This window comes from Opisthocomus hoazin, chromosome 5 (genome assembly GCF_030867145.1).
Source record: "Opisthocomus hoazin isolate bOpiHoa1 chromosome 5, bOpiHoa1.hap1, whole genome shotgun sequence".
In the NCBI taxonomy this organism is placed as follows: Eukaryota; Metazoa; Chordata; class Aves; order Opisthocomiformes; family Opisthocomidae; genus Opisthocomus; species Opisthocomus hoazin.
The window spans coordinates 45,546,481-45,565,813 of NC_134418.1; the positions used below are offsets into that span (position 1 = coordinate 45,546,481).

The window sequence follows — 19,333 nt, forward strand, 5'->3', positions numbered from 1 at the left end:
CAAGATGTATCCAGAAACCAGTCTCTTACTACGCTTCTGTATTTTTTATTCAGATGTACAATTAAACTGCAACATTGAACATTCAAATTACCGATGGTCAGTTAATGTATAATAACGACAGTAAGTGCTCAGCAGCATCCTATTTTGACAACTAGCTCACCTGTACATTTGGTCTCTCAGATTATTGTCTCAATACAATTTTAAACATTATTGTTTTTACTCTGCCTTCACTACATTGCTTTCAGCCTATTAGTGAAAATGACTTAAGTCTTTCATTGTCACAAACATAAATATATTTCACTAAGGTAATTAGAGCAACTGCATAAGATAACTACATTAGCAATTTTAATACATGTATCCCTAATCAATCTAAATAAATACATTTAAAAAAGAAAACAAGACAAAACTTATTTTTGTACAAGCCCAGACTTCCAAAGTTACGTAGTAAGAATATAAGCTGTTCTCTACGGGATGCAAGCCGTTCTTTACAAGTGTCTACATTAAGTCAAATCAGTCTGCATAAAAACACGGTGACCAGAGGGTGAAGTCAGTTTGACAAACCAAGCTGCATTCACTCAGGCTCCTTGGCAGCCCCCCCCCCCGCCCTATTTATAAGGCTTTTAGTTACGATTTTAAGTCTAATCAATTAGTTTTGCAACATTGTATCACGCCGCGTCCCCCGGGCACTTCAGCGTGGCAAATAACTCTGCAACACCCACCCACGGAACGCGCCGGCTGTGCCTCACCCGCCACCAGACCACGCAACCCCCGCCAGCCCACACCGAGGCAGGCACCCACAGGAGGCACCCGGCTAAGAGGGCCCAGCCCCTCACCCCGAGCCGCTGCTCCCGCCCGGGCACAGCCACAGCTCCCGCGGCTGCCGTGACACCTGAGGCGAGACCCGGGAGAAGTCGCGACCCCCAGGGGAAGAGCGGCTACGAGCTACGCTCCCCCTCCCCCCTCCCCCTCCCCCTCCCCCTCCCCCCCCCCCCCCCCCCCTCCTCCTCCTCCTCCTCCTCCTCCTCCTCCCAGCCCCAGCCCCAGCACGGAGCAAGGTCCCCACCTGATCCGCGAAGCGGTTGCGGCGGATGAGGGGGGCTGCGGGGGCGGGCAGCAAAGCGGCAGCGAGGCAAGTGCCGCACGAACCCCCTCAGCCCGCCGCCAGGGCCCGAAGCCCGCCCGCCAAAGAAGCTTCCGGGCCAGCGCACGCGCAGAGCCACGCGCGAGGTGGGCGGGGGGGGCGGAGCCCGCCCGCAGGTGCCCGCGTGCGCCCGGTGGGGAGAGGCGGAGCTCGGCGCGCGCTGGGGGCCCGGGGCGGGGCTTGCTGCCCCGGGGACTCCCCTCAGTGCTGGGCCGGTGTGCGCCGTTACGCGCCGGGCCCCCGCTTCACGGAGCGCCCCGCGACGCGGGCGGCGAGCTGGGGCAGCGCACACACTCCGCGCGTAACGCGCCTCTGGCGGCGTCACCGGAGATGGCGTCACGAACTGCCGTGTCCCCAGCGCACGGACTGACACCGCCCGTGCCCCGCCCCTCCCCGTGCCAGGAGGTGCCGCTCTCTCTCCCTCTCTCCGAAGGGACGCGCTTTCTCTATGGTGAGCCTCCCTCCCTCCCTTCCTTCCCCTCTCCTCTATGGTGCGCGCCCAGGCCCCTCCCTGCGGGGGCGGCGGCCATCTTGGCCGGCTGGCGGCGGCGGGAGCACGTTGCGTGCCGGCCCCCGGCGCAGGGGACGCGTTTCCCCGGTGCGGCCCGGCCGGGGTGCGGGGGCGCCTCGCTCTGTCCCCCATCTCCCGGTGAGCAGCCTCCGGCGGTAGCGGGTGGGGGGATACCGGCGTTCTCGCACGGGGGGCGGGGGGGGGGGGGGGTTAGGGGCCCTCTCCCTCTGCCGGCAGCCGCCGGCGGCCTTCTCTTCCCGCGGCGCCGGGGCCTGGGGCTCGCCCGCAGCGCTCCTCGCCCGGGCCTCGGGTCCGGCCGCTCCTGGAAGTCGTTGTGCCCCTGGCTCAGAGGCAGCCGGGTCGCCCGCTCCATGGGATCGGGGGCTCGGTTGCGGCGGCGGCACGGCCCGGGCGGAACGATCGGGCAGCGTGGGGCGGGAGGCCGCCCCTTCCCCGGGGGCACGGCCCGCTCCGGCGGTTCGGCGTCCCTGGCGGGTTGTACGTCGTCCGCCGGCGCTTTGCGGTTTCGCCAGCCGCCCTGTGCGGTGCAGCAGCAGCGGGGGGGCGCAGAGACGCCGGTTCCCCCCCGCGGAACGGCTTTCCGCGCGTCGGGGCGGCCGGGCTCCAGGGAGGGGAGGGCCGGTGCCTGCCTACTGTGGAAGCAGGGGACTTCCTCTGCTGGGGGAAAAACCGTGTTTTGACTTATTTTGGGGATAGATAATGTCTGTCTACGTGCTTCTGTGGCGAGGAGATCAAGACTTCTTGCGGGTTTGGTACGGTCATAGGGTAAGGCTGGTCTTTACAAGGTACGTGTGAAAATAAGAACATGGCGAGGCTTTTCTCTAGCACCACGGTAGTGATTCCCCTCTGGAATGCACTTGGTTATTTCACCTGCAGGGTTCTGTGACGGTTTTCAAGCTCTAACTTAAGTTTCTCTGCTATGGTTTCCTAAACAAGTCGTCGTGAAATATTTCTGTGATTTTCACATGGTAGATTGCTAATTTATGGGTTTATTCCCATGCGTTTTACTTCATGTTCAAAGAAAATATTAGAGAGTGATAATTAATACTGTTCAGCACCAGCTAAACACACCCACTTATTATGCTGCATCAGTATGTTTGACCGTGTGCCTTTCATGTTAACATTGTATTTATTTTCATATTCATGTCATGCCTTATGAGTAATATAATGAGTTAAATGCAGTAGGGAGATTTGGGGCTTGTGTAAACTTCTTTTTGTAGATTGTCTTCGTTTCTAAAACAAATGTCAAAACCTTAAGCATAGACTAGTTCTTAATTCTTAGTAAATTTTCTTTTTTACTTGTAACATTTACTATTATTTCGCTTTAATGCTTACAAATGCTTCCGTATGCAGTTTGAAAATCTGTTCTTTGTCTGTCATTTAAATTTTCTTCGGGTATTCTAGTCCTTCACTTTCTTGTTCTTGTTATGGAGTGACCATGTGTACTCCATTAGCAGTGGACTCAGAGATACTTCTTGAGGTTAATTATGTTCAGAGGAAAGTGCAAGTGCTACTCATTCTCAATTCTTTCCACAGCATTTATCTTTGAGATCTGATGCAATGTAATTTAATAAAATGTTAACTTTTTCTGCAAAGTAACTAAACTATGGCTTAATTATCAACACAGATCTCTCCTTTACATCATTTAATTGAATTGTCTCTGGTTATATTTCAGTCTTCATTTACTGGTTTGTTTTTTTTAACATTTCTTTAAGTTTGAATAATTCTATGCAATTATAAATCCTTCTTGGTCATAATTGACTTGACTTAGTAAATTCTAATATAACTCTAATGCCTGTGAAAGAAATATGTATTAGTATTTCATATTGCAAGTGCATTACATTTGTTCTACAGGTTGTACATTACTGTTGCCTTTTGTGACAAGTAGCAAGGTCTACTTATGTGCTTTTTTTTTTTTTTCTGGCATGTCAAAGATAGCAGCAGCTGTGTCAGAGTCCAAGAATGCTGACTTAAGATATTTGTGATAACATGTTTTTTGTCTTGTTCTTAGACATGTTTTTTAGTGTTTGTATTGTGTCAATAGGATTTAGTGGACAGCTTTTGGCTTCAATAAATGATACTGTCAAGGTCTTTAGAACTTTTTTTGGGGGGGGGGGGGGGGGAGGGGGCTAGCAGTTGTTACTCCTCTCATTCTTTCTCCTGTGCCATCAGTCTATCGTTCTGGAAAGATTTTCTGTTGTCGCTGCATCAAAATTCACTAATTCAAAATAATGCTTTACTCTCTAGTTATTAACAAATTAATATTTTCATACTGGTTTTGTTCTGTTCTTCTTGGTTTGGAAAGCAGAAATACAGACATGCACTTAAATGTTTCTGAATACCAGTTTCTCCTGCCCTTAAACTGCTGACTGTACTTAACAATTACTGGTATGCTGTGTTGTAGCGTATGCATATTGTATTCATTGCTGACTTGTGTTCAGTGTACTGAGAGTTCTGCTATCTGCACCCTGAAATCAGACAATCCTATTTGGTATGTCAAGTTAAGTGCCACCAATGTAACTGTATATAAATATGTAACTGTATATAAATATGTAACACTGGACTTGTGTTCAGTGTATTGAGAGTTCTGCTGTCTGCACCCTGAAATCAGACAATCCTATTTGGTATGTCAAGTTAAGTGCCACCAATGTAACTGTATATAAATATGTAACTGGAGTTCAGTCTGGTTTTGGACAGTGTTGTTTAATTTGCTCTAGACTGTCATTTCTAAATAGAAATTATTATTTTCTTTTGTGGACAGTTATCGTCATGGACATCAGAACAGTCTGGGAAATACTGCAGAAGTGACAGAAGTCACAAATATTTTTTTACTGAAAATGGTTTAAGACCACTGCAGAGTTTTGCATAAACTGATACTTCCATTACGCAGGTGAGAGTAGGGGGGCACAAGTGTGTGTGTCCATGCTGGTTCATGAGTTCTGTTTCCCGTCTACCAAGTACTTTATAAATGCTTGGTGTACTTGCCTTTGTGGTGCGTTCAAAACTCTTCACCACAGATGGACATTTTCCCACGTAAGTTAGAAGAAAAAACCAAATCTTACGGTGTTTTATTACTTGCCAACCACAGTCTGATTCAGCAATGGGTAGTCTAAACTTTTTAGTCTGTTCCACGAAGACTGGGTGGAAAGCTTGCTGAGGTAGGGGGCAAAAACTAATTGTTTTAAGCCATATTTGACTTGGTCTTTTAGAGCAAACCCCACTCCACACTCCTGCTTTGATGCTTTAAGCTAAGCACTTGACTGAAAGGGTGGATGGCTGAGGAGAGAGTTTGTCTGGTCTGCTGTCTGTCCTGCTCAGGCAGTAACCTCGACCAGAGGTTTGGGAGGTTGGGTGGGAGAGACAAGCTCCTGAAGTATGGCAGCTTAGTCTTCTAGGGCTTGCTTTTGTAACCCATAGAAATATTTTACATGCTAGTTAGAGCGAAGATAACTAGCAGGGAAAGCCCTGCCCAGAAGATAGACAGTGTGGCCTGTCTGCTCAGGGTACTCAGCCAAACAGGTGCTGCTGGAGAAAGGGCTGACCCGCATGAGGCACTCCCCTTGGGAGACGGGAGAGTGAGTGATTCACCCCCAAATACTCTACGCACTGCAAACTACAGGACTTTTGTGAAAACCTCTGGGATGTATTCCCAAAGAACTTACCTAGATTTGAAGCATTGACAAAATCCAGTGTCTGTCTCCTAGAAGATTACCCTGACTCAAACATCCTTGTAGTTTTTAAGAATAAGACTTTCAGTTTCATGTTTTCTTATGAAAGAAAAATGTATTAAAGTGGGAGTTGCAAACCTGTTATTCCATGTCTGTTGGCCTGGTCTGTGGATGTAATTGCAGTGTTCAGCCCTACTTTGCCAATCTGGTCTGATGATACGGCGCTGTAAAATAACTTTTAAATTTGTTTTTAAATATTCAGTCATTTATTTGAAAACATCAACTATGTTACTAAGACTTTTTGGCTTAGGAAATGTTAAAATATTAAAGAAAAAATTTTGAAATATTAAAAGTAAAACCTGCCACAATAAGGTTGGAAGCATGACTGATAATTACATTAATTTATATCTGATCAATAAGATCTTTGAACATTAATTTAAAAATATTTTGGAAATTCAAAAGAGAAATAAGACTACCACTTAAAATATTCAGAACTGTGGTAGTAATGGATTTAAAGATACAACATCATCTTAATTTCTGACCTTTGTTCCCTTTTAGATGCCAGTGTCTTCCTTTCTTTCATACTGCGACAGTATCCATAGGATTCCTTCCAACTAAAGTTTATGGGTGGGTTTAGGAGTTTAGGAGTTTAACATGATAAAGGCGCCTTACGCATATTTTATTCTTGCTTCTTTCAGGAGACTGAAAGGTACAGCCTTTCTTTATATAATAGCCATATGTAGTAAATAGTCTTTAAACCACTGCAGGATACTTTAGTTTGGTGGAGGAAGGATGAACTGGACATCCAACAGAAAATATTTTCTTTAATAAGAAATGTTGGAATACTTGGAAGGAAGTGCACGTGTGGTCTGTGTGGAAACCTGAAGCATTTCAAGACTCTTTCCCAGTTATGTCTTTGAACTACTGATAACATACTGCATTGAATTGAAACGGTTTTGAATTGACATCATCTGTAGGGCCACCATCACTTTATTTAGTGGTGTTAAACTGGAAATGCTTTGTGCTTTCTTTATGGTCTCTCTTTAGACCTAAAAAAAAAAAAATCTGTTTGTCCTCTATAATATCTTGTAAACTTCCCGGAGCCTCATAATTCAGTTGTCTTTGTTGTTCTGGAGCAGGAGTGAGTGGAGGGGGTTGTCCTTAGCTGTGTGTTGCTCACAGGCAGATAATGTCGTTGTAATTGTTATTCTCAGTACCATGTGTGAATATGGTAAAGGAAATATAAATGCACTTTAAAATACATTCCACCTTTTTATCTGTCAAGACTTAAATTGAAAATTCTTTGTCCTTCCCTCCCTGCTGCTACATTATTGACGTAAATTCCCAGTACAGCCCAGTGTTTCTCAGTGTGCATTACAAATGTGCAAGGGAAGAGACAGTTATGTAAAGGAATACAAGTAGTAATTTCCCTTCTTCAAGTGCATTTATTTGTGATGTCAGGAATATTTAATGGTCTAGTACTCCAAGATTTTTTTCTTCTAAAAATGAAATCATTTTATAAAGAATCTTGCTTACTTTTATTGGCATCTATTAGAGTCATTGATACCATATTAGGAAATGCAGAATTATTCAAATACTAACGACACCCAAGGTAAAAGAAATCAAACATCATCATGTATGTCTGTTCCCATTGCCTGGACTACTTTTCTATATGCAACTACAAATTGTGACTTTGAAAACTGGTTGAATTTTTACACTATCTTAATCATTTAATAAAGAATATTGGCATACAATTTGAAAAATGAATATTGTAACCAGATTCTTGGAGTAATAGTTGTAGTCACAATTTTATCAGACACTCTACCATGAACAAGGTTACTTTACATAAGGCAGCTTGCGAAGCTGAAATTTGCAGCAGTATATATTCTTCTGTTCTTATGATAACATGCTTTTCTTGGAAACAAGTACATTCTCGAATATAATCACAGTTTTATTTTACAGTGGAGAAATAGTAATGGAAAGCTGCTGTTGAAGATTTGTGCAGTTATTTACACATCAGTATCCTTACGACTTGTATCTGAGACTTTGCCCTGTTTGACATCTTGCTTAAAAGAGGAAAAAAAAAAATCTCTGAACTATGCTAGTAGTAACTTCAGATACATATGTTCTTCTCTTTGCTGTCGCTAATTTTGTTCTCTTTTGGATTTTTTTTTTTTTTCTTAAGATCTGGAAGACTCCCACTATTCCTCCTCATAATTGGTGTATGTGTTTAACCCTAAATTGTGCATTATGGCAGACAAATTAACAAGAATTGCTATTGTCAACCATGACAAGTGTAAGCCAAAGAAATGCCGTCAAGAATGCAAGAAGAGTTGTCCTGTGGTTCGAATGGGTAAGAAATGTAACTTTACAAAGTATTTAAGCAGTTGGAGAGTTTTAAATTATGTTCTGCTAGAATGAACTAGTTTTTTATAATTGCATGCTTCGGTTCATAAAGCCTTTAGAATTATCACTGAAAGCATGAACAACTCATAGTAGTAATGCCACATTTCAGGTCTTCGGATGATCTGAAGCTGCAGTGAACGTTAATCAGTTACATGTTCCTCTGTGGAATCTAGTAGTACTGGCAAGAATTCTGATTCATCAGAAACTTTCCTGAGTTAATCTTATTCTTTTTCACCAGGAAAACTTTGCATAGAAGTCACATCACAGAGCAAAATAGCGTGGATCTCAGAAACACTTTGTATTGGTTGTGGTATTTGCATCAAGGTAAAAGTTAGGCTGCTTTATTTAGAGTGATAACATTTCCTTATTATGCTATTATATTTAGTAACGCATGTTAATAATGTTTGATTTTGTTTGGGTTTGTTTGTGGCTACAGACACCTAGCAGTAGAAAGACGTTTTTGTAAAAGAGTTAGAGAATATCTGCAGTCTGCCTTATTTGTATTGTAGACTGACAGTCTGCTGACTGTTTAATTTGAAAAATGTGGTATATAACTTTTTTTGGAAACTGGACTATGTAAATGAAAGTGAAGTAATTTGGTAAAAGTTCTTTTAAAAGTAAATGCACAGTTGGGTGCAATACAGAACACAGCATTTTGTTAATAGATTGTGTGCACTGGTAATCTATAAATTTATTTCAATTACAGAAATGTCCTTTTGGAGCCTTGTCAATTGTTAACTTACCTAGCAACCTGGAGAAAGAAACAACGCATAGATATTGTGCCAATGCCTTCAAACTTCACAGGTATTTTATTTTTCAAATCAATGTAAAAGAGATGAAAAAACCCAAGGTTTTTGATAGTCTAAACATAGTGCACATCAAAGTGTTCTTGGTTATTACCTCAGTAGCTTTGCTTTTGAATGTTAATTACTTTTTTCTTATTAAACAATATTATAATGAAATAACATTTTAGTGCTTATTTTACAGAGCTCCCGTTTAAAGAACAGACTGCTCTTAAATCTTTCTTATGATCTTCTATATTTAAGGAATATTGATTTAATTTGAACTATATATTGGCAAGTTAACAAAGTAGGCTGAAATTATCAGGAAGTCTGAAAACAAGTTGTAACATTTACTTTACCACCAAATGTTGGTGTCTGATGGCATTAATATAATCCAAAGTTGTCGATGTTTACAGGTTGCCTATCCCTCGTCCAGGTGAAGTACTGGGATTGGTTGGAACCAATGGTATTGGAAAATCAACTGCCTTGAAAATTTTAGCAGGAAAACAGAAGCCAAATCTTGGAAAATATGATGTAGGTATCAGTAGTAAAATAGAGTTGGCATTAGAGGTAGCTGTGGTTATATTTTTTCACTGAATTTTCGTATCTGTGAACATGATGGAATTTGTGAGGATGCTGGCACTTTCCCTATTAACAGCCAGTGACCTACTCCACACAGAAACAATAGTAGAAGGATGTTGTTAACAAAGGCTTTTTTGCAAATTCTGTGTATCTTTCAAGAAAGATAAGGATACTAATTATAACTGTAGCTCACAAAAAACTGTAATCGGTCTTTAAGTCACACTTAAGGGTTTTTTTATACCTGTCTTTAAAAACGTAAACTTTTTTCCCCTGCACAATTTACCTGTTCCCCATCAAGGGATTTAAATAGCTCAAGTTTTGGCGTTTCTTCGAAGTTCAATATTGTTTTTATCTGAACAGCTCTAGTGTCTATGAGCGTTTACTGTGTATCCTTGTGATCTCATAGGCTTTTTTATCTTTGATTCTTTTGGAGATGATCTCTTATAAAATATGTTGTTATCCTAGGTAGTTGTTGAAGATATTTCCTACTGTAAACTTAGTACTGAGTTCTGAAAAACCTTGGTTTCTTATGTTGCTAGATACTTAGAAATTTTGATAGTATTTTTTGAGAACCAGACATAGAACAACTTGTAATCCGCTGGTCTTCATGGGAGATCATAATCCATTTTCCTATGTATTTACACTAAGTCAAACTGTGCAGCTAGCAAGCAAAATAATTTACAGGGGTTTGTTTACCTAGCACTACTCCAAAGAGTAAATATTATTAGATGAAAGACATAAATAATAACTATGGTGACTCTTCTTATCAGACAATATTTCAGTTACCACCTTCTCACCCTCAAATCACTTGATGACAATTGAATTCTGATGCTCAGTTTTGTCCTTCGAGAAGGACTTGTAGGAACAAGCATGTTCAAACTTTCTTCATCAGTTTCTTTACCTGAAAGAGTAATGTTTTAATAAATTAGGCTGCCACTTAAAACTACAAAGAAATAATAATTTCCCAGCTACGTTTTCCATTCTCTTTCAAGTTTGGTTTGTATTATATCGTGGACTTCTTGTTTCAGGTGGTAGTATTGCAGAAATACCAAAATTTTTGACTTTCTGAATGTGTACTTAATTGAATTATCATGCTTCCAAAATCAGACTTTCCTGTGAAGAGCCAAATCATTATGACCACAGAAACACGTGGTATGAATTGAATCTTCCGTGTTGCTTCTTATGAAGCATTTCCTCTGTGTATTTGCTTGGTTTGGAAATATGGCTGTGTTGCTCTGTTTCCGTACTGTTCACCATCAGAATAATTAACTTGGCACCATGCAGAGTAGTACGCAATGTAAAACAAAACTGTATGAGTTGGGACTTCTTTGTGGGCTTTGGACAGGTTCTTTTTTTTTTTTTTTTTTTTTTTTTTTTCCCCTTTGTTGTCTTCTCTTGTATTGGAAATGTTTGCTACAGACAGAGAAAATGACCAAACTTTTATCTTTTGTGCAAGTCCAACCATTTTCATTTGTATTATCTGGACCAAATGGCTAATAAATGCAGTTACACTAATCCCTACTATCATTCTCCCCATGAAATAGTTTCACTTGGAGCTTTATAGCTGTCTAAGGTCAGTTTTGGATATCCTAGGTGCAAATTTAAAATGCTTTTTCTTGAAAGGGCTAGTGACAGTGCACCTGGGGAAAAAAAATCAGAACTTTTGCCCTCCATTTTGCAGTTTTATAATTTTGCTTTTTTTTCTTTTAATGGAAACTTTGCAGAAGCAACATAAGTTTGGTAACTAGCTTTTATCCAGGCTTTTTTTTTAACCTTGAAGCATACTCGATTTGCTGTGTTGACTGGAATTTTAAAATTAAATATTTTTTTAATGATGTTTTTAGAATGGTATAAGTAAACACAGCATTTAATTTTCTCACAGGATCCACCTGACTGGCAAGAAATTTTGACTTATTTCCGAGGATCTGAATTACAAAATTATTTCACCAAGATCCTGGAAGATGACCTGAAAGCTATCATTAAACCTCAGTACGTGGACCAGATCCCTAAAGCTGCAAAGGTCAGAAATTTCAAGAGCTGATAGAAAGTTGGGAGCTTTTCCCTTGATACTTCTCTTGTGTTTAAATATTTTATTTACCAGCATAATTCAATGTCAAAAATCCACTAATGTCTGAAATTTTCAATGTTGAAATAATGTTGTGGGGTTTTTTATTATTTATCATGCAGGGAACAGTGGGATCAATTCTGGATAGGAAGGATGAAACTAAGACACAAACCGTTGTATGTCAGCAGCTAGGTAAGTAATTTTGTAAGGTCAAACTTGAAAGCCTTTGAGAACCTTCTATTTACTGAAAAAAATAATGTTACTACTAATGTGATAGTAGACTTACATTATACTGATTAAAAAAAAAGAGAGAAAGTAAAGATGCTTTAGTTTAAAGGCTGGGGCTTGCTGTAAGCATATCTGAACCAATGCAAATAATACTTTCTAGTGGTAAAGGCAAACTAATTGATACATGACTAGTTAACAGAATCTAATGCAGTCTCTGTGCGATGGTAGAAAGTATTTATTTTTAAATCTGGAAAGATTCCAGTTACCATCTGCTGTTCTTGCTTGCTTACAACTCTGACGAAATCTTAGTATCCTCTCCTGGAGAACCATAGCATATAGAACATGTTACCCAAGTACAAAAAGACTTCTCCCCCCCCCTCCCCAAAAGGCTGTATGAAGCTAATTATAACGGGAGTAGTACTGACTTCTGAGAACAATGCAATTAATGAGAAGAACATCTGCATAGTCTACCCCTGAAAATTTTTTGTAGGTGTTTTGAATTCGGTTACTAAATTCAGGTGTTAATTCAGGTGTCACTAATTTAACAACAGTGTGGTTCTTGGTAGACTAGGGTGGTAAAGGTGGGACTGCATTGTGTCACCAAGAGTGTGGTCTTTGGGTCTCAGTTATTAGTGAAACAGTCTATTCTTGAAAAGTATATTCTGCTGAGAAAATACTGACTTCACCCATTTGCTGTAACATTTGGGAGACTTGATTTTCCTGCAAATCAGAACTCTTCAGCCAGGTCTAAGAAGAAACACTTTTAAAACTAGTATAGTTTCTTTTTAGGGCCAGAAATCTTAGCCAAATACGTGGTGGAAAAAAAAAATAGAAGTGTAATCCTTCTGCATGGTAAGAAACAGCCATACAAATTAATTGGCTAATGCTGCAGAGAAGCTGTAACTTGCTGTGACTTAAATAGCATTATGATACTTCTGTGTAAACTGAACACTTACTTTACTTCTGTTTTTTTTTCCTCTGAGCAGGATGTCTGCTGTGATTATACATGTTTCTGTAGGTAATAAAAATATGAACTGTTGTATTGGTTATAATATCTAAAAGTAACCACTTATTTGCAGACTTAACCCATCTGAAAGAAAGAAATGTTGAGGACCTTTCAGGAGGAGAACTTCAGAGATTTGCTTGTGCAGTTGTTTGCATTCAGAAGGCTGATATGTACGTTTAATTTACTTCAGAATTTATCTCAGAATATGATCCTCTAATTTACATTTATTGTTAGAAATACCAATTTTGTTTGAAATACTTAAACAAAAGGATTTTTTGAAAAAAATTCTTTTTACCAACTCAGTAGCCAAGATCCTTATATAGTCCCTATAGAATCTCTGGGGTTTCGATACTTTAATTCATCTGACTGGAAATAGCTAATTTCAGAGGCCAGTGTTAAATTTCAGCATCATAATTTGATAACCTTTCCCTACGCCCATGTAAATGTTTGTACAGCATACCTCACTTAGCCTCTCTAAATCTGACAGATCCTTCCTCACCTGTGGGGACTTGTGTCCCTCTCCTCCTGTCCTGCAACCAGAAAATTACTGTTTAGTCTATGCTGTTTCTGACTCCTTTGGACCAAGAAAGCAAGATCAGAAGAGTATACAGGGTTTCATTTTTTTGTTGTTTTGTTTGGATTTTTAAAAAAATTATTAAAATTTTTTAAATTATTTAAAATTTTTTTGTTAGGGTTGTGGTTTTTTTGGTGTCGGTTTGGGGTTGTTTTTTTTCTTTGTTTTGTTGGTTTGTTTTTCTCTTGGAAGGTGTCCTTCTTCCAGTCTCCTAAAGTATTTTTGCACTTTTCAGTTCCTGTTAAATTCAGCCTGAATCAGAACTGAGTGCATGGGATTCCTAACTGATTGCTGATTTCTTGTAACTTTTGATAACTGTCAGAGCTTTTAGCAAAGTAATACTTAACTTGAACAATTTAGCAATTTCATGTGACAGTAGTGAGAGACTCAAGGCAGGTGTCAGTATATAATTCTCATTTTTTGTCTGTCTTTCTCAGTATAAATAATGATAACTTTTTATTTCTGTGTATTTAATGGTTGAAATGGTAGTATTAGGTTTGAATATGTAGAAAGCTTGCATTCACTAAGACTTCATTCTTTCTTTTGGGGCTAGCTTCATGTTTGATGAACCTTCTAGCTACCTAGATGTCAAGCAGCGCCTGAAGGCTGCCATTACTATTCGATCCCTAATAAACCCTGACAGGTAAATACAAAATTTAAATGTTTTGCTAGACTGCAGTAACAGGTGACTTACAGAGGGAAGAAACATCCGATCCATCTCCCTAGCAGTGCTGACTTGTCAGTATGTTACACTAATCAGTGTTTACAATATTCTAAGCCAGTAATCTATTCCTTTGCATTTTGGAAACTTCTTTCCTGTAGTTTCTGTACTATTTCAGTATTTTGTAATAAGGACGTGAAAACATAGGTGGCTGTTTTTCACGTGAATATTGCTGTTCCATCCCCTTCTCACAAAGATTTTTTTTTTTTTTAACTTAAAATGCGCTAAGTATTTTTCACTCCAGTCAATCAATATTCTTCCACTTATTGTACGTAAAAAAGCTGCCAGTTTACACTGAAGATGGACTTTCAACTTGTCATTCACAACATCTGTTTACTGGACAGTTTTAAAAAAATGCTTATCAGAGATTTGAAGTCCGTATTTAGTATAAAGATAAGAAACCATATTAAATGAAAATCATGTTGACAGCTTTTGCTTATGCAAGACTACAGTAAGAAAGAAAGAAAAAACATTTTGCACTGAAGTATAAAAGCATCTCTCTGGCTCTATTTTTCAGGTACATTATTGTTGTAGAGCATGATCTAAGTGTGTTAGATTATCTCTCTGACTTTATCTGCTGCCTGTACGGTGTGCCAAGTGCTTATGGTGTTGTTACTATGCCTTTCAGCGTAAGAGAAGGTAATTCTTGCCATATTTCTCTTTTTAAACATAGCAAAAAAAAAAAAATCTGTGGAAGAGAAAAAGATACCAAAATGCTAGTTGTCTCTTATGTCAACATGTCTTCTTCCTGTTACAGCTCAGTATCTAAAAAACTACTGTTTTATTTTGCGCAGAATTTCTTTTCTACATGATCCTGAATTTATAACTCAACCCCAAGTCTTAATTATGAAATGCCCTTTGTCTGTTGCTGTGGACGTAATTTTGATACTTGCAGGTGTTTTGTAAACAGTGGAGCTACACAAAAGACCCTATAAATAGTAGAGAATGGGCAGGAGACAGTTTGCACAGTACAGAGTTATGTAGTGTTTCACTGAATTGACCACGCTTGTAGCACTGAGACTCTCAGTAATAAATGTTTTTGTGAGAATGGGTCCAGCAGTAGTAACTTATTTAAACCCTACACACATTACTAACACCGGGTTTTTCAGGAAGAGCTTCTGTAGCCTTTCTGTAACTTTAGTAAGATTTTTTTCTGCTTCAATTTGCATAATGTAAACACTTTCAAATAGGAGGTTTTGTTGCCTCTTTTAACATGCCATTTAAAATCCACTGTTCTCCTTACTTGATTGGAATTTACAGCCAAGAATTGAAATTAATCTTATCTTGCTTTGTTGCAGACCTTTTTTAATGATCTTTTTTCCTCCCTTCATAGGCATAAACATTTTCCTAGATGGCTATGTTCCAACAGAAAATCTAAGATTTCGAGATGCATCTCTGGTATTTAAAGTGGCTGAGACAGCTAATGAAGAAGAGGTTAAAAAGATGTGTATGTACAAATATCCAGGAATGAAAAAAAAGATGGGAGAATTTGAACTATCCATAGTAGCTGGAGAATTCACTGATTCTGAAATTATGGTGATGTTAGGGGAAAATGGTAAGTGTAATTCTTGTTGGAAACTGGTTCTACAACTCTAAATAGGATCCTAAAGCCATTTTTCATTGTGGGAGTCAGGCTTCAAAATTACTGGTTTTGAGTCAGGTTGAACTGCTTGTTTCCTAGAGAAGACGTCATGCCAGTCAGAGCTTAGCCACTTATTGTAGCTGTAGATGTGTCTTCCATTTGAAAAAGCAAGTATTAGCAAGTGCTGCTTGCTGGAAGTGAATATAGGAATTCTCAAAGCAGTCTAATTCTAAAATGTGGTCTTCATTTTTTTGTATCAGTGACTCAGTTGTTAAAGGGCTGTTATTAAAAAGTCTGAAGTAATGTGTAACTTGCATTTTATTTTAGGAACTGGCAAAACTACATTTATCCGAATGCTTGCAGGAAGACTTACACCTGATGAAGGAGGTACTGCTTAACACCTTAGTTGTAACCTACTTTGAAGATACTGGAAAGGCTTGTTTTCATTATAAATTTTATCTTTTTATAGGTGAGGTCCCAGTTCTAAATGTCAGCTACAAACCACAGAAGATCAGTCCTAAATCTACCGTACGTTTAAGCCTTATTTATTAAGTATTGTGTTTGGTACAAAATGCATGTTCTTGGTACACAGGCAGAATTTCTTTATGTTCGGAACAAAAAGCTCTATTAATTCTATTCATGTTTCCTTGTGGTGTGGTGCATGAAACTGAGTGGCAACATTTGTCTTTTAACAGGGAAGTGTCCGTCAGCTACTGCATGAGAAGATCAGAGATGCCTATACGCACCCCCAGTTTGTAACTGATGTAATGAAACCTCTTCAAATAGAAAACATCATTGACCAGGAGGTATTAATTGCCTGAGACAACATCCTAACTTTTGTTCAACCTGTACCTGAACTAAATATGGTCTTATTCCCCCCCCACCCCTGTAGGTTCAAACACTGTCTGGTGGTGAGCTGCAGCGTGTCGCATTAGCTCTTTGTCTTGGTAAACCTGCAGATGTCTACCTAATTGATGAACCTTCAGCATATTTGGACTCTGAGCAACGTCTAATGGCGGCTAGAGTCATTAAACGGTAAAGTATACATGATGGGAAAAGTCCCTGATATTTTCAGTAGTTTTACAATAAGTAAAACTTACTGTACCATCAGCTCTCTCACTTTCTGTATTTCTATTTCAGTTTCATTCTCCATGCTAAAAAAACAGCTTTTGTGGTAGAACATGATTTTATCATGGCAACGTATCTTGCTGATCGTGTGATTGTTTTTGATGGTATTCCTTCCAAGAACACCCTTGCGAACAGGTAAGAGACCTGTTTGGATTAGTAAGCAAGATAAAAGAGGACAACATAAATGGTTTATCAGAGGCATCAAAAAAAATAAGGAGGTGAAGCATCCTTGCCAACGGAAATTTAATCTGCATTTAAAGTTATCCAAGAGTGTCCTGAGGGTTCTGTCTTCTGTTTCAAAGCAAGGAAAAGAAAATGGGATTGACCCACACTTTGAGGCTGCCTAGACACAGAGTTGAGGCCTAGCTGGAGAGTGTAACCAAGCCCTCAAAAACTAGACCAGCTCCTGGCTTAAACTAGCCTTAAGCAACTGCACACCCATTAAATTACAATCAGAGGAGAACAAGGAAGTGGCATTGATTGCAAGGAATGAAAAAAAGGGCCAAGGGTAAACCAGGTATGCTTATGAAAATAACTTCCAGCTGTATTAAGAGAAAGCAGTGTACTAGGGGTACATGTATGCAGATATTGTGAAGTGCAGGGTTTGACAGCAACATGTAATGTGTCCAGTATCTATGATTTTTACTCTGTCAAAACTGTCCCTTTTGATATATCTGGTTTTATTCCTGTAAATAATTTCATTACAGAAACTTTTGAGCAGCAGCCTTATTAGAAACCAGGCTTTTAGAACAGTGGAAGTAGCAAGTACTTAATGTGAGCCAGATGAAGTAAACACGTTGGTCTAGTACTGCCTTTACAACACAGCGCTAGGCTGGGTTTGATGGTGTTCCTTCTAAGAACACACTTGTTTGGATTAAAAAAGTCACGATCACGTAACATACACTGATGCTGAGAAATGGTTAGGACCGTTGTTGTACCTTACTCATAGTGCAACTCTTTTTTTTTTTTTCTTTGAATGTAAATAACTGTGCCAGCACACACGTGTGTAGATACAAAGTAACAAGAATGTAAAGCTAGCAGGCTGAAGACTTCTTGTGCCATCTTGAGATAGTGCTGAAAGAGGAGAGCAGCAGTTAGGACTTTCTGTCCAAGACACCATTTGACTGAAAATGTAGCCCGTCCTGGTGTGTCAACTACGGCTCACGTTTGCATTACCAGACTGGAATGAGCTCAGGATGGAGATCAAGGCTGCCTGTAATCGGCATAGTACAGAACTTCTGAAAACTTCACTACAATGTTCTTCTCTCTTAACAGTCCGCAGACTCTTTTGGCTGGAATGAATAAGTTTTTATCTCAACTTGAAATCACTTTTAGAAGAGATCCCAACAATTACAGACCAAGAATAAACAAACTCAATTCAATCAAGGTAAGACAGAAGCACCTTTACAGTAAAGAAGCCATGACTCTTTAATATGAAGCCAGGTTTTAAAATAAGGAACAAAATGAAGACTAACGTGGTAGTTTTGCTGTGCTTGAGAACAGCAGTAAGAGTATTATATTAAGGCAAGTAGAAAGGAGTTCAGATAAGTGTCTTTTGTTTCAGCCATGTTCAAGTCCGCCAAAGACTATTTCAAGTAACATTGACCTTTTTTTCTCTTCCCAAGGATGTGGAACAAAAGAAAAGTGGAAACTACTTTTTCCTGGATGACTAAATATTGAATCTGAGCATCTTTGTAACTGGCATATAGAAATGCATATTGGAATCCAAACATCTGTGGATGAGAAGGCTCAATCAGGTTTTAGAACACTTCATGTTTTGGAGCTTAAAATCTCTTGCTGCCTGTAACGTCTGAGACCAGTAGCAGTGTAAATCCTAGCCTGAGTAAAACTGCCACTTTCTATATTTTGGTGACACAGCCCTATTTTCAGTGTAATACTTTCAAAATAGACCACCTCAAAATTCTGCAAACGAGTCTCCAGATTTTTCAAAATTTAAGGGAGGTTTTCAATTCCATGTATCTCACTCATGTACCAAGTACTGACTGAACTTCCTCATTTTAAAAATCTTTGAAGCTGTTTTATGTATAAGAGGGACCCTTACCAAGAAATGTCAAGATACAGAAACAACTCCTATTTTAAAAAGGCTGAATCTCTCTGGCTGAGGGTTCGTAAATAAATATCCTCGTAACTTAAAGCTCTTCTGTGACACAGTGCAAAAATTCTTGAATTACTAATTCAAAAGTATGTATATGATGTTGTCATGCACACCTTTTCTCACACTATAGAAAGGAACACACAAAAGATGGAGTACAAAATACATATAACAACATAAAGGAAGAGATCTACACCTTTATCAGCCGTCTGTCCCTGTGCATCTTTTCAGACCTAGTTACAGGAGAATAATCAAATCCTTTTAATCTTCCGTGACTTAGACCTGCATAGTAAAGAAAGGTTAACGGCTGTTTTCTCTGGTTGCTTGTTCTACAGACTTGACAGTATGCTATGGGAAGTAGGGTTTTGAGTAATAAAGCTACCTGTTTCACAAAGTACTAACACTTACCAACAACACCCTCCTCCCGTACTGTGATAGCGCTGCACAGAGCTGGAGAGAACGCTCACCTAAAAGCTTGTAATGGACTGATCATCTATATACAGCTTTGTTAAGGACTGAAGAGGGTATGGCAGCTCATCCCTCAGCACAGGGTCTACCTTACATCTAGGCCTTTTCTGAACAGAGGAAGGTTTCAGTTTTTATGTGTACAGAAAAGCATCCTCTCTCCAACAGCTCTAATAGCACCCTACCTAATGGGATTTACAAAACCAAATTGGATGTTTCAAAGCCTGCAGGTTAAGAGATCCCCTGGTGTTGTACTGATTATCTGAAAAGAAAACAAGCATGTTTCACCTTGCAGACAGCTTGTGAACTTGAATAAAACATCCTGTTTATGTACAGAGTT

At 39.6% G+C, this 19,333-nt stretch overlaps 2 protein-coding genes across 18 annotated transcripts in view; one reads left to right on the top strand and one right to left on the bottom strand.

Moving 5' to 3' along the window:
- Positions 1-1,148, bottom strand: part of ANAPC10 (anaphase promoting complex subunit 10) — a 190,828-nt gene extending 189,680 nt beyond the window's left edge. For 14 of the 15 annotated variants that reach the window (XR_012764018.1, XR_012764016.1, XR_012764014.1 and 11 more), the window contains exon 1: positions 1,064-1,148. The gene's annotated coding sequence lies outside the window, so the exon portion shown is untranslated. The remainder of the gene's footprint in view (positions 1-1,063) is intronic. The other variant, XM_075421061.1, reaches the window with a different exon arrangement.
- A 146-nt stretch (positions 1,149-1,294) lies between these two features.
- On the top strand, positions 1,295-19,330 carry ABCE1 (ATP binding cassette subfamily E member 1). 3 transcript variants are annotated; one of them, XM_075421059.1, is made up of 19 exons: positions 1,648-1,790; positions 4,435-4,563; positions 7,527-7,694; positions 7,986-8,071; positions 8,454-8,551; positions 8,946-9,063; positions 10,994-11,131; positions 11,299-11,368; positions 12,484-12,580; positions 13,538-13,627; positions 14,223-14,344; positions 15,039-15,260; positions 15,615-15,674; positions 15,757-15,815; positions 15,983-16,093; positions 16,180-16,322; positions 16,428-16,550; positions 17,691-17,802; positions 18,041-19,330. In XM_075421059.1, the coding sequence occupies exons 3-19, from the start codon at positions 7,592-7,594 to the stop codon at positions 18,086-18,088; spliced, it is 1,800 nt and encodes a 599-aa protein (XP_075277174.1). In that variant the 5' UTR covers positions 1,648-1,790; positions 4,435-4,563; positions 7,527-7,591; the 3' UTR covers positions 18,089-19,330. The 3 variants fall into 3 exon arrangements, with proteins under 3 accessions (XP_075277172.1, XP_075277174.1, XP_075277171.1); XM_075421057.1 differs by lacking the exons at positions 1,648-1,790; positions 4,435-4,563 and adding an exon at positions 1,295-1,592; XM_075421056.1 differs by lacking the exon at positions 4,435-4,563 and having other exon boundaries at positions 18,041-18,570.
- Positions 19,331-19,333: the final 3 nt, after the last annotated feature.